At 42.8% G+C, this 13,591-nt stretch overlaps 1 protein-coding gene across 3 annotated transcripts; it reads right to left on the reverse strand.

The window, feature by feature from the left end:
- Positions 1–346: 346 nt before the first annotated feature.
- aimp2 (aminoacyl tRNA synthetase complex interacting multifunctional protein 2) lies at positions 347–8,336 on the reverse strand. Of its 3 annotated transcripts, XR_014570100.1 has the most exons (6): positions 8,088–8,336; positions 6,544–6,774; positions 5,132–5,369; positions 4,164–4,451; positions 2,722–3,548; positions 347–2,682 (listed from the first exon to the last, which is right to left on the reverse strand). XR_014570100.1 is itself a non-coding variant. In XM_083779279.1 (5 exons), the coding sequence occupies exons 1-5, from the start codon at positions 8,193–8,195 to the stop codon at positions 3,439–3,441; spliced, it is 876 nt and encodes a 291-aa protein (XP_083635405.1). In that variant the 5' UTR covers positions 8,196–8,336; the 3' UTR covers positions 347–3,438. The 3 variants fall into 3 exon arrangements, 2 of the variants coding, with proteins under 2 accessions (XP_083635405.1, XP_083635404.1); XM_083779279.1 differs by having other exon boundaries at positions 347–3,548; positions 8,187–8,336; XM_083779278.1 differs by having other exon boundaries at positions 347–3,548.
- Between the last annotated feature and the right edge of the window lie 5,255 nt (positions 8,337–13,591).

Genomic DNA, 13,591 nt, shown 5'->3' on the forward strand with positions numbered 1-13,591 from the left:
CATGAGGATTGATCAAACTCTTCGCTCTGCCCATAACTACTGGGAGCTAGCGCACAAATGGAACCAAATGACCCCCTACGGGTCCATTTGGTTCTATCTGTACACTCTCCAGAGTTACACACCCGTACGGGGCCATTTGGAACCCACAAAGACACTTGAGAGACCCACTGTTGTAGCTGAGTGTATCCAGCCAAAAGATGATACTATGGTCATGTTGGGAATGCCCCTCCTGCCCCCTGGTGGACAAAGTGTGTGCACCATCTCAAAAGGCATGTGTGAGTGAGTATCATCCTTTTGGAAGAAAAAAACTAATTTACAAAATAATTAAAAACGATACAGAAACTTCAAAAAGTTCCAACCTGGAAATATTATTTTTTTATTAGGAAATGAGTCGCTACAAGTTATTATTTTCCATACTGCACAATAAGTATCTTCTGAGGCACAAGGTGGGGTGGGGGATGTACAGTGTTAGTGTTAAGGCCTGTATCCATACTCCAGTTTTAGGTGATAAGGTGACCACCGTTCCCTTATCACCTGAAAGTGGAGTGTGAACAGGCCTTTAGTAGGTGATGTGTACATGGTTTGTACACACAGCTGATTCAACAGCATCTGTAGTAACAAATACCAGCAGTGGACAATAAAGACGACTTCACCACCTTCAGCCTGTCTTCATAGAATTGGTCCTCACTATAATGTTCACGATAAATGATAAAAATAGCACCATTTTCTTTCCTACTCGGTCTGTGTCTCATCTCATCGATATATTTTTATTATCGCCAGAACGATGGCTTCCGTTGTAGAATTGTAACTTTTTCAGGAATAGAAAAGCCTGCGGTTTCTGTTAGCTCGGATTCCCCATCGGTGATGTCACTGCATGAAAGACATGTTTCTGAACCTGCCCACAGCCTCTGAGACAGAGTAGAATTATATATGTCTTTGTTTTGTTTTTTGCTATTTTATTATGAGCATTAGTGAGAACCAATTATATGAACATAGGTTGAAAGTGGTGAAGTCGTACTCGAAGTAACAGAGTACTTACTTGAGGCATGGGCTATTTTCACTGTTGGAAATTCACTATGAAAATGTTTGTACTACTTTAGTATAGTGGGGTTGGTAGAGTACACTGTCGTCCACCACTACACCTAGCTAAGGTCCATAGCGTCACAAGGAGTTCTCCTTAACACCATGGCTTCTTTGGAGCCTTGGTAGAGAAGCCTCTCGTCTGTAGTAAAAAATAATAATACACTTTCGCTACTCACCAAAACAAAGACTGTTTTAAGATGTTGAGAGTCTACTAAAATGTCTTCTAAATCCGTTTCTGTCAGTGGTGCTCAAACATTTTCATGTTAAGGACCCACAGATTGATCTGTATTTGGCTGCGGACCACCATCTGAAAATATGTTGTTCCAGGGTCCCTCCCAGAGGCAAAGATTTGAGTTAAAAACGTTCGCTCTGAAGATTTTTCAAAGAGATAGCAGATCTACAAGCTCGTAGTGCTAAAGTATAACATAATGCTTACCCCATTCTGAACGGGAACCCATTTTGGAGTTAGCATCATGCTATGAAAAATAGCAGATCTACAAGCTCGTAGTGCTTAAGTATAACATAATGCTTAATGGAGATCTCCTAACACTATGGACCAGAGCTAATCTACACCCTGCCACCCACACAACGGTTGCCCAGGTTCCCTTTTCTTTAACAGGAGCAGCAGGGTGGCAACACACACACACACACACACACACACACCACAATAAATAGAGCTGGGATCCTTCAGGATTTTATTTCACCATTCAGGTTCCTTGAGAGGGTTTCAAATGGACCCTTTTCCACCAGTAAATGAAATGGTTCAGAACCGTAAAAGTTGGTTCAGAACTGGAACCTAAAAAAAATGTCCACCGGTTTCCGTGAAAGCACCAAAGGTTCCATGAATCTAGAACGGAACCAGTTATGGAACCAAAGGTGGAAAAGTGTATAAATGGAACCAAATGGACCCTCACAGGTTACTCTCAAGAGTTATGGCGGTCCTTGTATATTTTAGCAGACGTGAAAGTTCACATACGAGCTCTTGACGGTGTGGATAAAACCTGATTCTGGAACCGGTTCCCGAGTGTTGGATCCGGTTCTGGATCCAGTTCTGGATCCAGCCCTGATGACAACACACGGTATTCGAACCCTGCATTGTTAACACAGTTGTCACCTGACGTTTTAAAATGTTAACACTTCCTTACTGTTAACCAATTGAACCCCTACAGTTTAATATACTCCGTATGAGCCGATCTACAAGTTCACAACACGTCGTGGGTTGTGTTTGCGAGCTCGTAGATCGGCTATTTTGCAAATAATTAGAACTTTTTCCATACATTTCTGAACTGAACCGATACGGGCTCTGTGCCTAACTGTAGTCCCGGGTTGTTTTTTCCCCACAGAATGATGGCATGGTTTCCCATATCGTAAGAAGAAAACGCGACCCCATGCTTTGTCACTTCCTGCGATTACCGTTGCTAGATAGATCTCGTGAGAGTGCGTTCAGCTTTGCTGGGACAGAGAAAGGTGGGTCGATAATGAAGCCGAAGTTTCTCCCGATTTGTCTCTCTGAAAAATAGCATTTTAGTGTCCGAATGTTCCGAAGATTAACCAGGAAAAAAACAAAAACCACCTGGGACTAACAGTTAAGCACAGATCCTACATATATTCTGAACTAAGGTACTATGGTACTATAGCCTACATATATTCTGAACTCTAGAGGTACTATGCACATACGCCATTTTGGAAATGACTATGTAATACTTCCGACCGATGAGGCTCAGTTTCTTTTCTTTTTTTTTATTATTATTATTATGTCATTGTATAGAAACCCAAGCAGTTTGGGATTTATAAAAAAATAAACATGCCATGTTATGTTTGCTAAACGCTGCTCTCGTGTTCTCTCTCACAGATATATTTCTCGAGTTCTCAATAGTGACCAAAGTTTCAACATTTTCTTTTCAAACTGAACAAGAAAAATTAGGTTCTGTTTCATTCTGGCCAGACAGTCAGGATGCTGCTATTGTTGCTCGTTGGCTCACAGGAAACACTGTACGAATGGAACCAAATGGACCATTCTGGGTCCATTTGGTTCCATTTGTACACTCTCAGAGTTATGGCGGTCCTTGAAATTATAAACAGTTTGAGAACCCGCTGCACACTAAATGGAACAGAGCCTCAATTAGTATCATCGGTAACAACGTAAAGGAAGTAGGAAGATGGAGGCCCGGAAGTATAGGAAGAGTTACTTCCAAAATGGTATACAGCCTATTGACTGAACTGTCACGTTATTATTATTATTATTATTGTCAGTTATTCTAATGCCCTCTCTGACTCTGGACGGGGTGGGGGTCAGCGCTGAAGAGTTGTCGTCGTCTGGTGGTCTCGTGGGGGGGCGAGGGGGGTCCGGTGCGGTCACTGCAGCAGCAGTTTGATGCCGTCAAAGTGACCCAGGTTGTCGCAGGCCTTCAGCCACCCCTGGACGTTGGCGGGAGAGGCGGACATGTCCACTTTGCTCTGTCGGGCTGTGTGGACACAACGGAAAGATTAGTTGAAGATGTATATTAAGTTAACATATTGAATAGAATAAATGACATTTCTGTCTGGCCTTTTGAGCAGACATTGCACTGTGGGAAGATTATGGCAAATGACTTACACGATACAAAGCCGAAATATAGAAAGAAATTACTTATTGTCTTTGTTTAGAGCGAAAGAAGGCAAGCATGTTTGCTACTTGGCTTATTTCTAAGATACATATATTGGCGTACTCATTAAGTTTAAAATAAGTAATACATTGTCTGGATGTCACCTTGAATGAGATTAAAAACGGAGTAATTCACTGTCATCGAAATCAGCTGTTTGGAGGAATGTGCAGCGATGGGAATCAAGATACATTAATATTCATACCGTGTTACGTCATCACCCAGCAGGCCAGCACGTTTTCATTCAAAGGAAGTAATTAAAATGGTTTTAATGGACTTTTGATATAAAGATACATAAATTGAACTGTTCCCATTGTTTTGCCATCTATTGTTTCAGTATGCCCATTATGATGACCACGGACATGCTCTTAATCCAGAGCGATTTACAGTAAGCAAGAAGTAGTAGGGGAAAACATTTTGAATTCATGCAGTCCTTACCGCTCTGCATGGTGCAGCAGTAGCAGGCGATGTCTGCCAGCGTGGGCTCCGGGCCGCACAGCCAGGCGCCGTGGCTTCCCAGCGCCGCCGCCAGGGCGTGGCGCTCCTTGGCCCCGCCTCCCTGCGCCAGCCGCCAGAAGGCCGTGTCCACCCAGCTGTCCACCAGCGTGGCGGCGCCCGCGTCCGACGGGTACGGCGCCAGCAGGCGGTACAGGAAGCGCGCCACGCTCGCCTCGCCCTCGATGGCACACATGTTCTGAACGCTGAACTTCATCTGGAGCTGGGGCACTGTGGGAGCGAGCAGGTTACATCAAAGTAATTGATTTAGAATACAAATATAAATCCATATGTGTCAAGAACACGACTGTCTATATAACCAGTTCAAAGCGTTCAGGCCGTGACCCCGTGACTGGGGACCCCCCATTCCCCCCACCCTGACAAGCACTTGGAATGAGTTGAAGCATTCAATTTAGTTTGACTCTGTTCCACAGATAAATTAGTTAACATATCGTGTCACAATCACTGGCACATAACATTTTTAGATGGGGGTCCGTTGCCAAATAAATCATACATTTGGGGATCCTTGGCATGAAACAGCTTGAAAACTACTGTTCTACCCCCCCCATACACCCACCGCCACCGCTCCCTAGAACAGTCGTTCTCAAACTGTTTTGTTTTGCAAACAGCAGATCTAGAACATAGACATAAAAAGGTAGACGCCCCATTCGCCGCTGCAATTCATTGAAGCGACCTGTCTCGAACTGAGGGCAGAAGTGCGCCCATAGAGTTGCAAATGAGCCTCCAGTCACGTGACTCACGTCCCTTCCTCTCATTAACGTTCCTTGGCACCGACACGGAAGCTTGCCTTCACTTCACCCCAGAGCCGGAAGAGGCTTTCTATGTCTACGATCTAGAAGCTATGCAATGTGAGCGTCCAATGCAACGTCTTCGTCGCAGCCTAGCCTCACCGTCCTTCCATATGAGCGTGAATCCCAGCTGAAAGCGCTTGCGATCGAAGCTGTCCCTGTGCGGCGGGCCCAGGCACGTCAGCAGCCGGGGGGGCACGGCGTGCGTGCACGAGGAGTGCACGTGCACCGTGGACAGCACACGGTAGCGCTGGCACAGCAGGGAGTGCAGCGCCAGCACCGTGAGAGGGGGCTGCGCCGGGTTGGCGTTGATCACAATGTCACGCAGCGCGCCCATGTCCTGTTGGCACAGAAATAACATACGTTACACCGCGCGCCCATGTCCTGTTGGCAGAGAAATAACATACGTTACACCGCGCGCCCATGTCCTGTTGGCACAGAAATAACATACGTTACACCGCGCGCCCATGTCCTGTTGGCACAGACATAACATACGTTACACCGCGCGCCCATGTCCTGTTGGCAGAGAAATAACATACGTTACACCGCGTGCCCATGTCCTGTTGGCAGAGAAATAACATACGTTACACCGCGTGCCCATGTCCTGTTGGCACAGAAATAACATACGTTACACCGCGTGCCCATGTCCTGTTGGCACAGAAATAACATACGTTACACCGTGCACCCATGTCCTGTTGGCACAGAAAATAAATACGGGTGTCTTAGCGAAGACTAGGACGAACCGTATGAATCAATAAACCTGCAGAACGATCGCTCATTTGCTGAGAATACAGAGAGAATGCCTGGGCTTTATGCTTTCGAAAGTCTCGTGTGACCAGACTGTTGCCACTCGCAATTTTCAAATGCTTCCGTCATACAGTCTGGAGGAGCAACGGAAGATCTGATCATGAGCAAAGCAAAAGTGAAGCTTCCTCCCCACTTCCGTTTCGTCTTTAAAGTCGCGCAAGCATATAGAGCTTGCTGCTTAGCAGCAATGGAAATCTATATATATATAATATATATGTTAAAATATATTTTCGTGAACGGAAATGGCAGCTTCCTTACTCGGATTCCCTTATTCCACAGTCTCTGATTGTGGAATAAGGGAATCCGAGTAAGGAAGCTGCCATTTCCGTACCAATAGTTGTCTGGCTATACGCCTACATTGTAAACCAGTGGATCTTGAGGGAGTTCCAGGGGGTCCCCAGCTAAATGATAGTTATGAACCAAATGGACCCTTATGGGTCTGAGTTAAATTAACAATGATTTTACAATATCAATTGGGGTCTCAGAGATAGAAATGACATAGACTAACTGAGGGTCCTTGACATTAAACGGGTTGAGAATCACTGCTAGAGGGTAAAGAATATTCTCTTATGGGGGTCCCTGGAATATCTCTTTCAAATGGGGATCCGCGGACTCAGCGTCAATTTGGGGGTCCTTGACATGACACAGTTTGAGAACCACTGGTAGCTAAACGCCGACACTGCAAACCGTACTACATTGTCTCCCACCTTGCCCAGCAGCGCGTCGAGGTCGGCGGTGCCTCTGAAGGGGGAGGAGCTAGAGGAGGTGGAAGGGGCGTGGCTAGCGTGGGGGGCGAGGCTGCAGCTGTCCATGTCGGCGTCGGGCGTGGCCACCGTCTTGGCCAGTCCCTCCACGGCCGCCTTCAGCTCGTACAGCTTCCTCATGATGTCATCCTGGCGCGTCTCCAGCGCCAAGATGGCCGGGTCCGCCTCTCCGTTCTGATTGGACCAGGGGAGAGATAGGGGAGGAGAGGAAAGGAGGCACAAGGTCATCACAAATCTGAAGACCGTACGACTGTTTGTCTTTTTTTTTCCGTGCACACATTTTCAACCTCATCTTATCTTTTTTTTTGTCAGGTGAAACCTGACATACATCTACTCATGAAATGTAGACGACAGATCGCCACCATATCACTATGTGATCATTTGTTTGTTGTTTGTAAATGAAGGCCTACACTAAGCTGGCACGATTACAAATGTACAGTAAATTGTCACAGAAATAATTGCGATTAACAAATGAATGGTGTTTTTGGCGTGGCACATTGGAACGTTATGAATAAAGCATACAATTATGTTGATAAATACCTGAAATATACAAAGACATTACTGACATATTCATTATTTTAAAAGATATAGCAGAAATAAGACAAGTAAGCTTGTAGATCAATTATTTCTGCTATTTGTTTTTTTTTATTTATGAAATGTTTCAACATGACAATGATGACAAAATAATGGTGATTATTTCAAATAATTAGACGATTACCGGTATATGTAATATTTTTGACAACACTGGGGGTCCCCGACCCCTGTGGGTCATGGTCCCGGGGAGTGGGGACCCCACTTTCAGAACCACTGGCATCAATATAAATAAATATCATCAAACAGAGAGCTCTGGGAGCCCACACACCTACTAAAGAAACACACACACACACACACACACACACGAGCATGTTAAACTCAAAGCAATGCATCATGCCAAGCACACAACAAAAATGTATGATTGTGGCTATTAAATATGAAATGTCACTGTCAAATCAAACATAACTCGTCAGTCACACATAATTATACGTGACATGAATGATGACAAGGATGATTGCATCATCCAGAAAGACTATAGAACTCCATCATTTACACTCGCAGTGATTGTACGATGCTTATACTTGCTCTCCAAAAAAGAGCCGATCTACAAGCTCTCTTGTGGGGCAAATAAGCGACAACCACACAAGCAACACTTAAGATGCTCTAACGTCTAATGCTTGCGTCTGCATAGCATTATACTGTAGCATGATCTGAAGAGTTACTTGGCTAAATTCTATAGCAAGGGAAAGTGAGGCAGTGAGCTAAACGTGGCTTAAACAAGAATACCGATAAGCTATAGTTCGGGGGCTCGATCGCCTTTAAAAAAAAAAGGACATAATACATGTAATCATGTAATGATGACATTGAAACTGTGCCAGCGGGTCTGTCGACGACCGATCGGCCCTGTAATGATGTGTTTATTAGTGATTAGTAGGTGTTTTATAGACAGTTACCTGGCATGGCTGTGCTGTGGCAGCAGTCTGGTGTATGTTGGTCAGTTTGTACATGCAGGACGGAAGATCAGCCCTGATCCCTCCGCACACGGGCTTTACCTGGTACATGATGGCGGCTCACTGGGGGTCCGTCAGTTAGGACAATAAAACTATATAATGTATAAGTTTAAATGTTAAAAAAAAGTGTGCTAGGCTAATGTGGGCTGTCTTCTTCCTCTTGACAGACAGCAGCAGGCGTGCGGCACAGAGGAGCCGGAACAGGAAAGGAAAGGAACCAATGCAGACCGCGTTTCCTGTGTTTGTCACTGTCGTCACGTCCGGTAATGTTTTGTAGTTTTTTTTAATTATTATTACGAATGCTGTTATAAATCAGAAGATTTATAAATTACAACAGTAGGAAAAAAATCTGTGTGAAGTGAGGGGCGCTCTAGTTGTCGTACATCATCCAATAAAAAAATAATATAGCCTACTTCTTCATGAATTAATTGGTTTTTTGATTGATTGATTGAAATATTTATTAACAGTTTGTAGAATTACAGTACATTTCAAGCACAAACTCAATACAAAGACTGTTAACTGTGAGTGGACGACCCAATTAACAGGGTCCACATTGTTCAATTCATCAAAACATTTAGAGACATACAAATAGACACTTCTATGTAGTTAAAGAACAGAACAGGAATTCATCATATAGGAAGCAAAAAAGGGAAAAGATACATATACAGTGAGGGGAAAGGGGGGGGGGGCTGGGGGGGATTCAGATTTTACGGGGGCCAGTTTGGAATTGCAGCCATCCGTAGGTGCCCTTTGAGAGCGGTTTTGAAGGAGTCAAGGGATTCACATGTCTTAATGACTGTTGGTAGGGCGTTCCACATTTTGGTGGCATATAGGAGCGAAAGTAATTTAGTCCCTTGTTTGTGCCGAATCTGGGTTGTACATGGTTTGTACAACCCAGATTCATCGTCAACTTATGTTATTATCTTTTAACCATGATCAATACAATAAAAACTCATCTTTTCACCATGATCATGTGAGTAAGATGACAACTGAATTTATGTGATTGGTTAGTAGTCGATTTGCTCGTATACATATGACGTACATTTTCCCTTCATTGTCAAAAGTATTTAATGTTTGTGTTGCCTCAAATGTATAGTCATAGTTGGCAGACATTTGACCTAATTTATCCTTTCATTGTCAATGGCAAATATGAGATCAAAAATAGAAGAACATTTTCAAGAATGGCAGATATGGCCTACAACAATCTTGCAGTGTGGCATGAACTGACGCTTTGATTGATTGATTGATTGATTAATTGAGTGATTGATTGATTGATTGATTGATTGATTGATTGATTGATTGATTGATTGATTGATTGATTGATTGATTGATTGATTGATTGATTGATTGATTGAATTTTAATTCAATTTGTAGGCCTATAGAACATTTCAAACAAGTGCAGGTCAATACATTATTATTTAAAAATAAATGCCATTAATGTCCCATTAAAGTACATTAATAAATCATTTAAAATAATTTAATGAATAAAACCAAAGAACTAGAACAAAAAACTAAACAAAGATCATTTGATGTATATAAATCTAAACGCATGTGCACCAGTGACTAGTCTACAGTGACAGTCAGTGACTGTAGCTATTTATAGGTGCAGTGTGTCAACAGCCACGCTAGAGGGCGACATAGTATCATATCTCCATTTTCTTAGACTCCAGTCTAACACTGTACTGTACTGTACTGTACTGTACTGTACTGTACTGTACTGTACTGTACTGTACTGTACTGTACTGTACTGTACTGTACTGTACTGTTTCTCAACCTGCCGGGGGGGGGGGGGGGGGTCCTGATGACAGTGACAGACAGATGACAGTGACGTGACAATTGAAGGACTTTTAAGACCTTTTTTCTATACCGAAAAAGGAAATAAAATAAAAACAAAACAACAATTACTGAATCAAATGTTATACTATAAAACCTGGCCAAACTTTGGCCCGAATTGTCAAATAGTATAAGAAAGCGCGAAACCTGATCTGCTATCTGTGGAACCGAGTCAAACTAAAGGAAGAGTTGAGACGAAGAACCATTTACGTCCATAATAATAATCCATTCATCTTCAACTGAGTGATTTAGCAAATGAGCAGGTAGATGAAACAAAACTACTTGGGGTTACATAATTAGACAGTCATCGAACATGGTCTACTCATATTGAAAACATAACTAAGACAATGGGAGGGGGTTTGTCCATGATTAGGAGATGTGCAACATCTGCTGCCAAGGTCCTCCAGGCACTAGTGATATCCCACCTAGACTATTGTCCAGTTGTTGGTCCAATGGTTGGTAAATTACAAATAGCCCAGAATAAGGCAACTCGCCTTGCCCTGAACTGCAATACTAGATCTAGTACACTGCTTATATGCTTATATAAAAATATTCATTATATTATACCAGTGATAGACGCAGACATAATACCAGACATGTTGCAATGGGTCGATTTACAGTTCGTAAGCCAATAACTGATGCAATGAAGAATACAGTCATGTACAGGGCAATACCTTTCTGGAACTCTCTATCATGTACGCATCACAGAAATTAAGGGTAAAGGCATTTTAAGAAAATACTTTCTTATATGGCGAAATTGTAATTCTGTTTAATTCTGTTAATGTAATCTAGAGTGAATGCACTAACGGTATTTGTTATGCTGTAATGTATTTTTTTTTCCTTTTGTGATATCTGTAATGTTGTTTTAAAAATGTATTTCATTTTTTTTTGTATGTATATTTATCAGTGAGGACCCCAGGAAGAATAGCTGTTGCCAGGTGTAACAGCTAATGGGGATCCTAAATAAACTAAACTAAACTAAGCTTATCTGTAGTCGGGTCGCGGGGGCAGCAGCTCCACCAGAGTGCTCCAGACTTCCCTCTCCAGAGGACTTAAATGGTTCTTCATCTCAATCTTCAAATGTAATGCTTGTGATGGTGATCATTTATTTTATTTACGTGCATTCATTATCTCAATCTGTGACCTTTTGTGTCAATTAAAATAGTGGGAGAAATATATTTAACTCTGAAATGCAGTGAAAGTGAAATCAGAATCATCTTGTCAGTTTTACAGGTATAGAAAAGCTTTTACCACAAACTGTACAAGTAACGTAGGGCTCTGTGTGTGTGTGTGAGTGTGTGTGTGTGTGTGTGTGTGTGTGTGTGTGTGTGTGTGTGTGTGTGTGTGTGTGTGTGTGTGTGTGTGTGTGTGTGTGTGTGTGTGTGTGTGTGTGTGTGTGTGTGAGTGTGTGTGTGTGTGTGTGTGTATGTGTGTGTGTGTGTGTGTGTGTGTGTGTGTGTGTGTGTGTGTGTGTGTGTGTGTGTGTGTGTGTGTGTGTGTGTGTGTGTGTGTGTGTGTGTGTGCGTGTGCGTAATGCTAGCGTGCATTCGCGTGGCATATCCAGTGACCTTTTATCCCGCTATACTTAAGGACAGTGTCGTCTGTCTGTCTGTCTGTCTGTCTGTCTGTCTGTCTGTCTGTCTGTCTGTCTGTCTGTCTGTCTGTCTGTCTGTCTGTCTGTCTGTCTGTCTGTCTGTCTGTGGTGACAATGATCCTGCTGGCTCTTTTTAATGCTGAGCTATGGCACTGCATGTGCATGAACACATGCGTGTGTGCTTGTATGTATGTGTGTGTGCACGTGCATGCAAGCGTGTGCGTGCTATTGCTCATTGTGACGTACAACTTTGTGGAGTTGAATGTGCAAACATTTAAGGACCACTTCACCACTTTTCAACCTATCTTCATATAACAGGTCCTCACTAATAATCATGATAAAATGGCACAATGTCTTTCTACTCGTCTGTGTCTCATAGGAGGGCTGTGGACAGTTCAGAAACCCGTCCACCAGTGACATCATCGATGGGGAATCCAAGCTAATAGAAACTGCAGGCGTTCTAGTCCTGAAAAGTTGCAAAACGATAATGGAAGCCATTGTTCTCACACTAATAAAGATCTAAACATTTTTGTAAAGAAATCTTGTTTAAAAAAATGATGATGTCACTGGTGGACGGGTTTCAGAGCCATGAGAACCTCTGAGAGTGTTCAAATGGAACCAAACGGACCCATAAGGGTCCGTTTGGTTCCATTTGAACACTCTGAGAGTTACAGACCTGTTATTCAGGGCTATCTATTAATGTGTTTCTGGTCATATTATTGTCCTCTCATTGTGTATGTCCGTGGGAAAACATATATGTTGACAAAAATGTCCACCACAAGCCAACATGGCGATGACCCCTGGTACATGACCCCAGCTGGTACAGTACATGACCCCTGGTACATGACCCCTGGTCCATGACCCAGGGGCATATCCACACCATGGGCCTACGCCCAGGTATTTCTGAACTCGAACCAGCCGAGTTCAGCCGGCCCAGCCAAAATAAAATACATAACATAATGTGAATGCAATCACTGCATTCAATTTAGCAAAATACGGCAGTGGGTGTATTATTATTTATCTTTTCCTATCTGGATCTGCCTAGTAGTAATAGTTTGTCCATCTGTACCTGCATAGATTGATTGGTCATGCCTGCCTGAGGCAGTCCATCATGTGCTTGTTTCTACTAGAATGTGGCAGATTTGTTTTTCTTCACACCAGAAACTTGTGTCTTAATTTGTTTATGATTAAATATAAACGAGAAGCCTCTCTGAGAGTATCCTAAATGTTAGCCTCACAATGCCAAACGTCTATTGCAAAGTTTTTGGAAAGAAAGGAAGTGAGCAGTCCCTAGAGGAGCTAGGCTACTGTAGGCCTACTACTTGTATCCTGAGGACCGTCCGCCCTTGATTATGGATTACTACGTGTTTGAAGACATTAAAGGTCAAAATTTAATTGTATTTTTTGCTGAATGGATTTCCATTGATTGTGCGGCCCATGTTGTCTGCTGCTATGCTATGGGGTGCTATCTTGCTAATTTGTAATTTGGAAGTGAGTTGAAAGAAACTAGCTGTTGTTACACTCTGCAGTCTTCAATACTCAACACTATACTTATACTTCAATACCAGTAGGCTGTCTGGGAGAGTGTGCATGTTGTTGTTTTATACTAGTAGGCTGTCTGGGAGAGCTACATGTTGTTGTTTTATACTAGTGTTTTATAGTGTGCATGTTGTTGTTTTATGGTTGTTGTGGAGCGCTCCTATGGCCAGCTGAGGGTGTGTGTAAACACAAACATGGAATGCCATTGACAATGGATGGCTAGCTTTGAATGTTTGTGTAAACACAAACATTGTGTAAACACAAACATTGAAGACAAAGGTGTGGTTTTTGGTGTTTACATTTGGGAATGTGATGGGATGAAGTGTCTTGTAGCAGCCTGACATTACACGGACACCTGTCAATCTCTAAGACACCTGACTTACCATTTTTAGGAAATTGAAGGCAAAACATTTGTATTAATTAATTAAAAATGAGTATTGATTAATGAATTCATAACAACATTTTGCGCAGTGTGCCCAGG

Source organism: Protomyctophum parallelum (assembly GCF_964188405.1).
Source record: "Protomyctophum parallelum genome assembly, chromosome: 13".
NCBI lineage: Eukaryota > Metazoa > Chordata > Actinopteri > Myctophiformes > Myctophidae > Protomyctophum > Protomyctophum parallelum.

Bases quoted from the DNA above. Each gene is read 5' to 3' on its own strand.
- aimp2 (XM_083779278.1), bottom strand. From the start codon at position 8,195: ATGTACCAGGTAAAGCCCGTGTGCGGAGGGATCAGGGCTGATCTTCCG. The intron at 4,452-5,131 runs GTGAGGCTAGGC...TCGCTCCCACAG, and splicing joins CACGCTCATATGGAAGGACG to TGCCCCAGCTCCAGATGAAG. The intron at 3,549-4,163 runs GTAAGGACTGCA...GTGTCCACACAG, and splicing joins CTGCTGCACCATGCAGAGCG to CCCGACAGAGCAAAGTGGAC.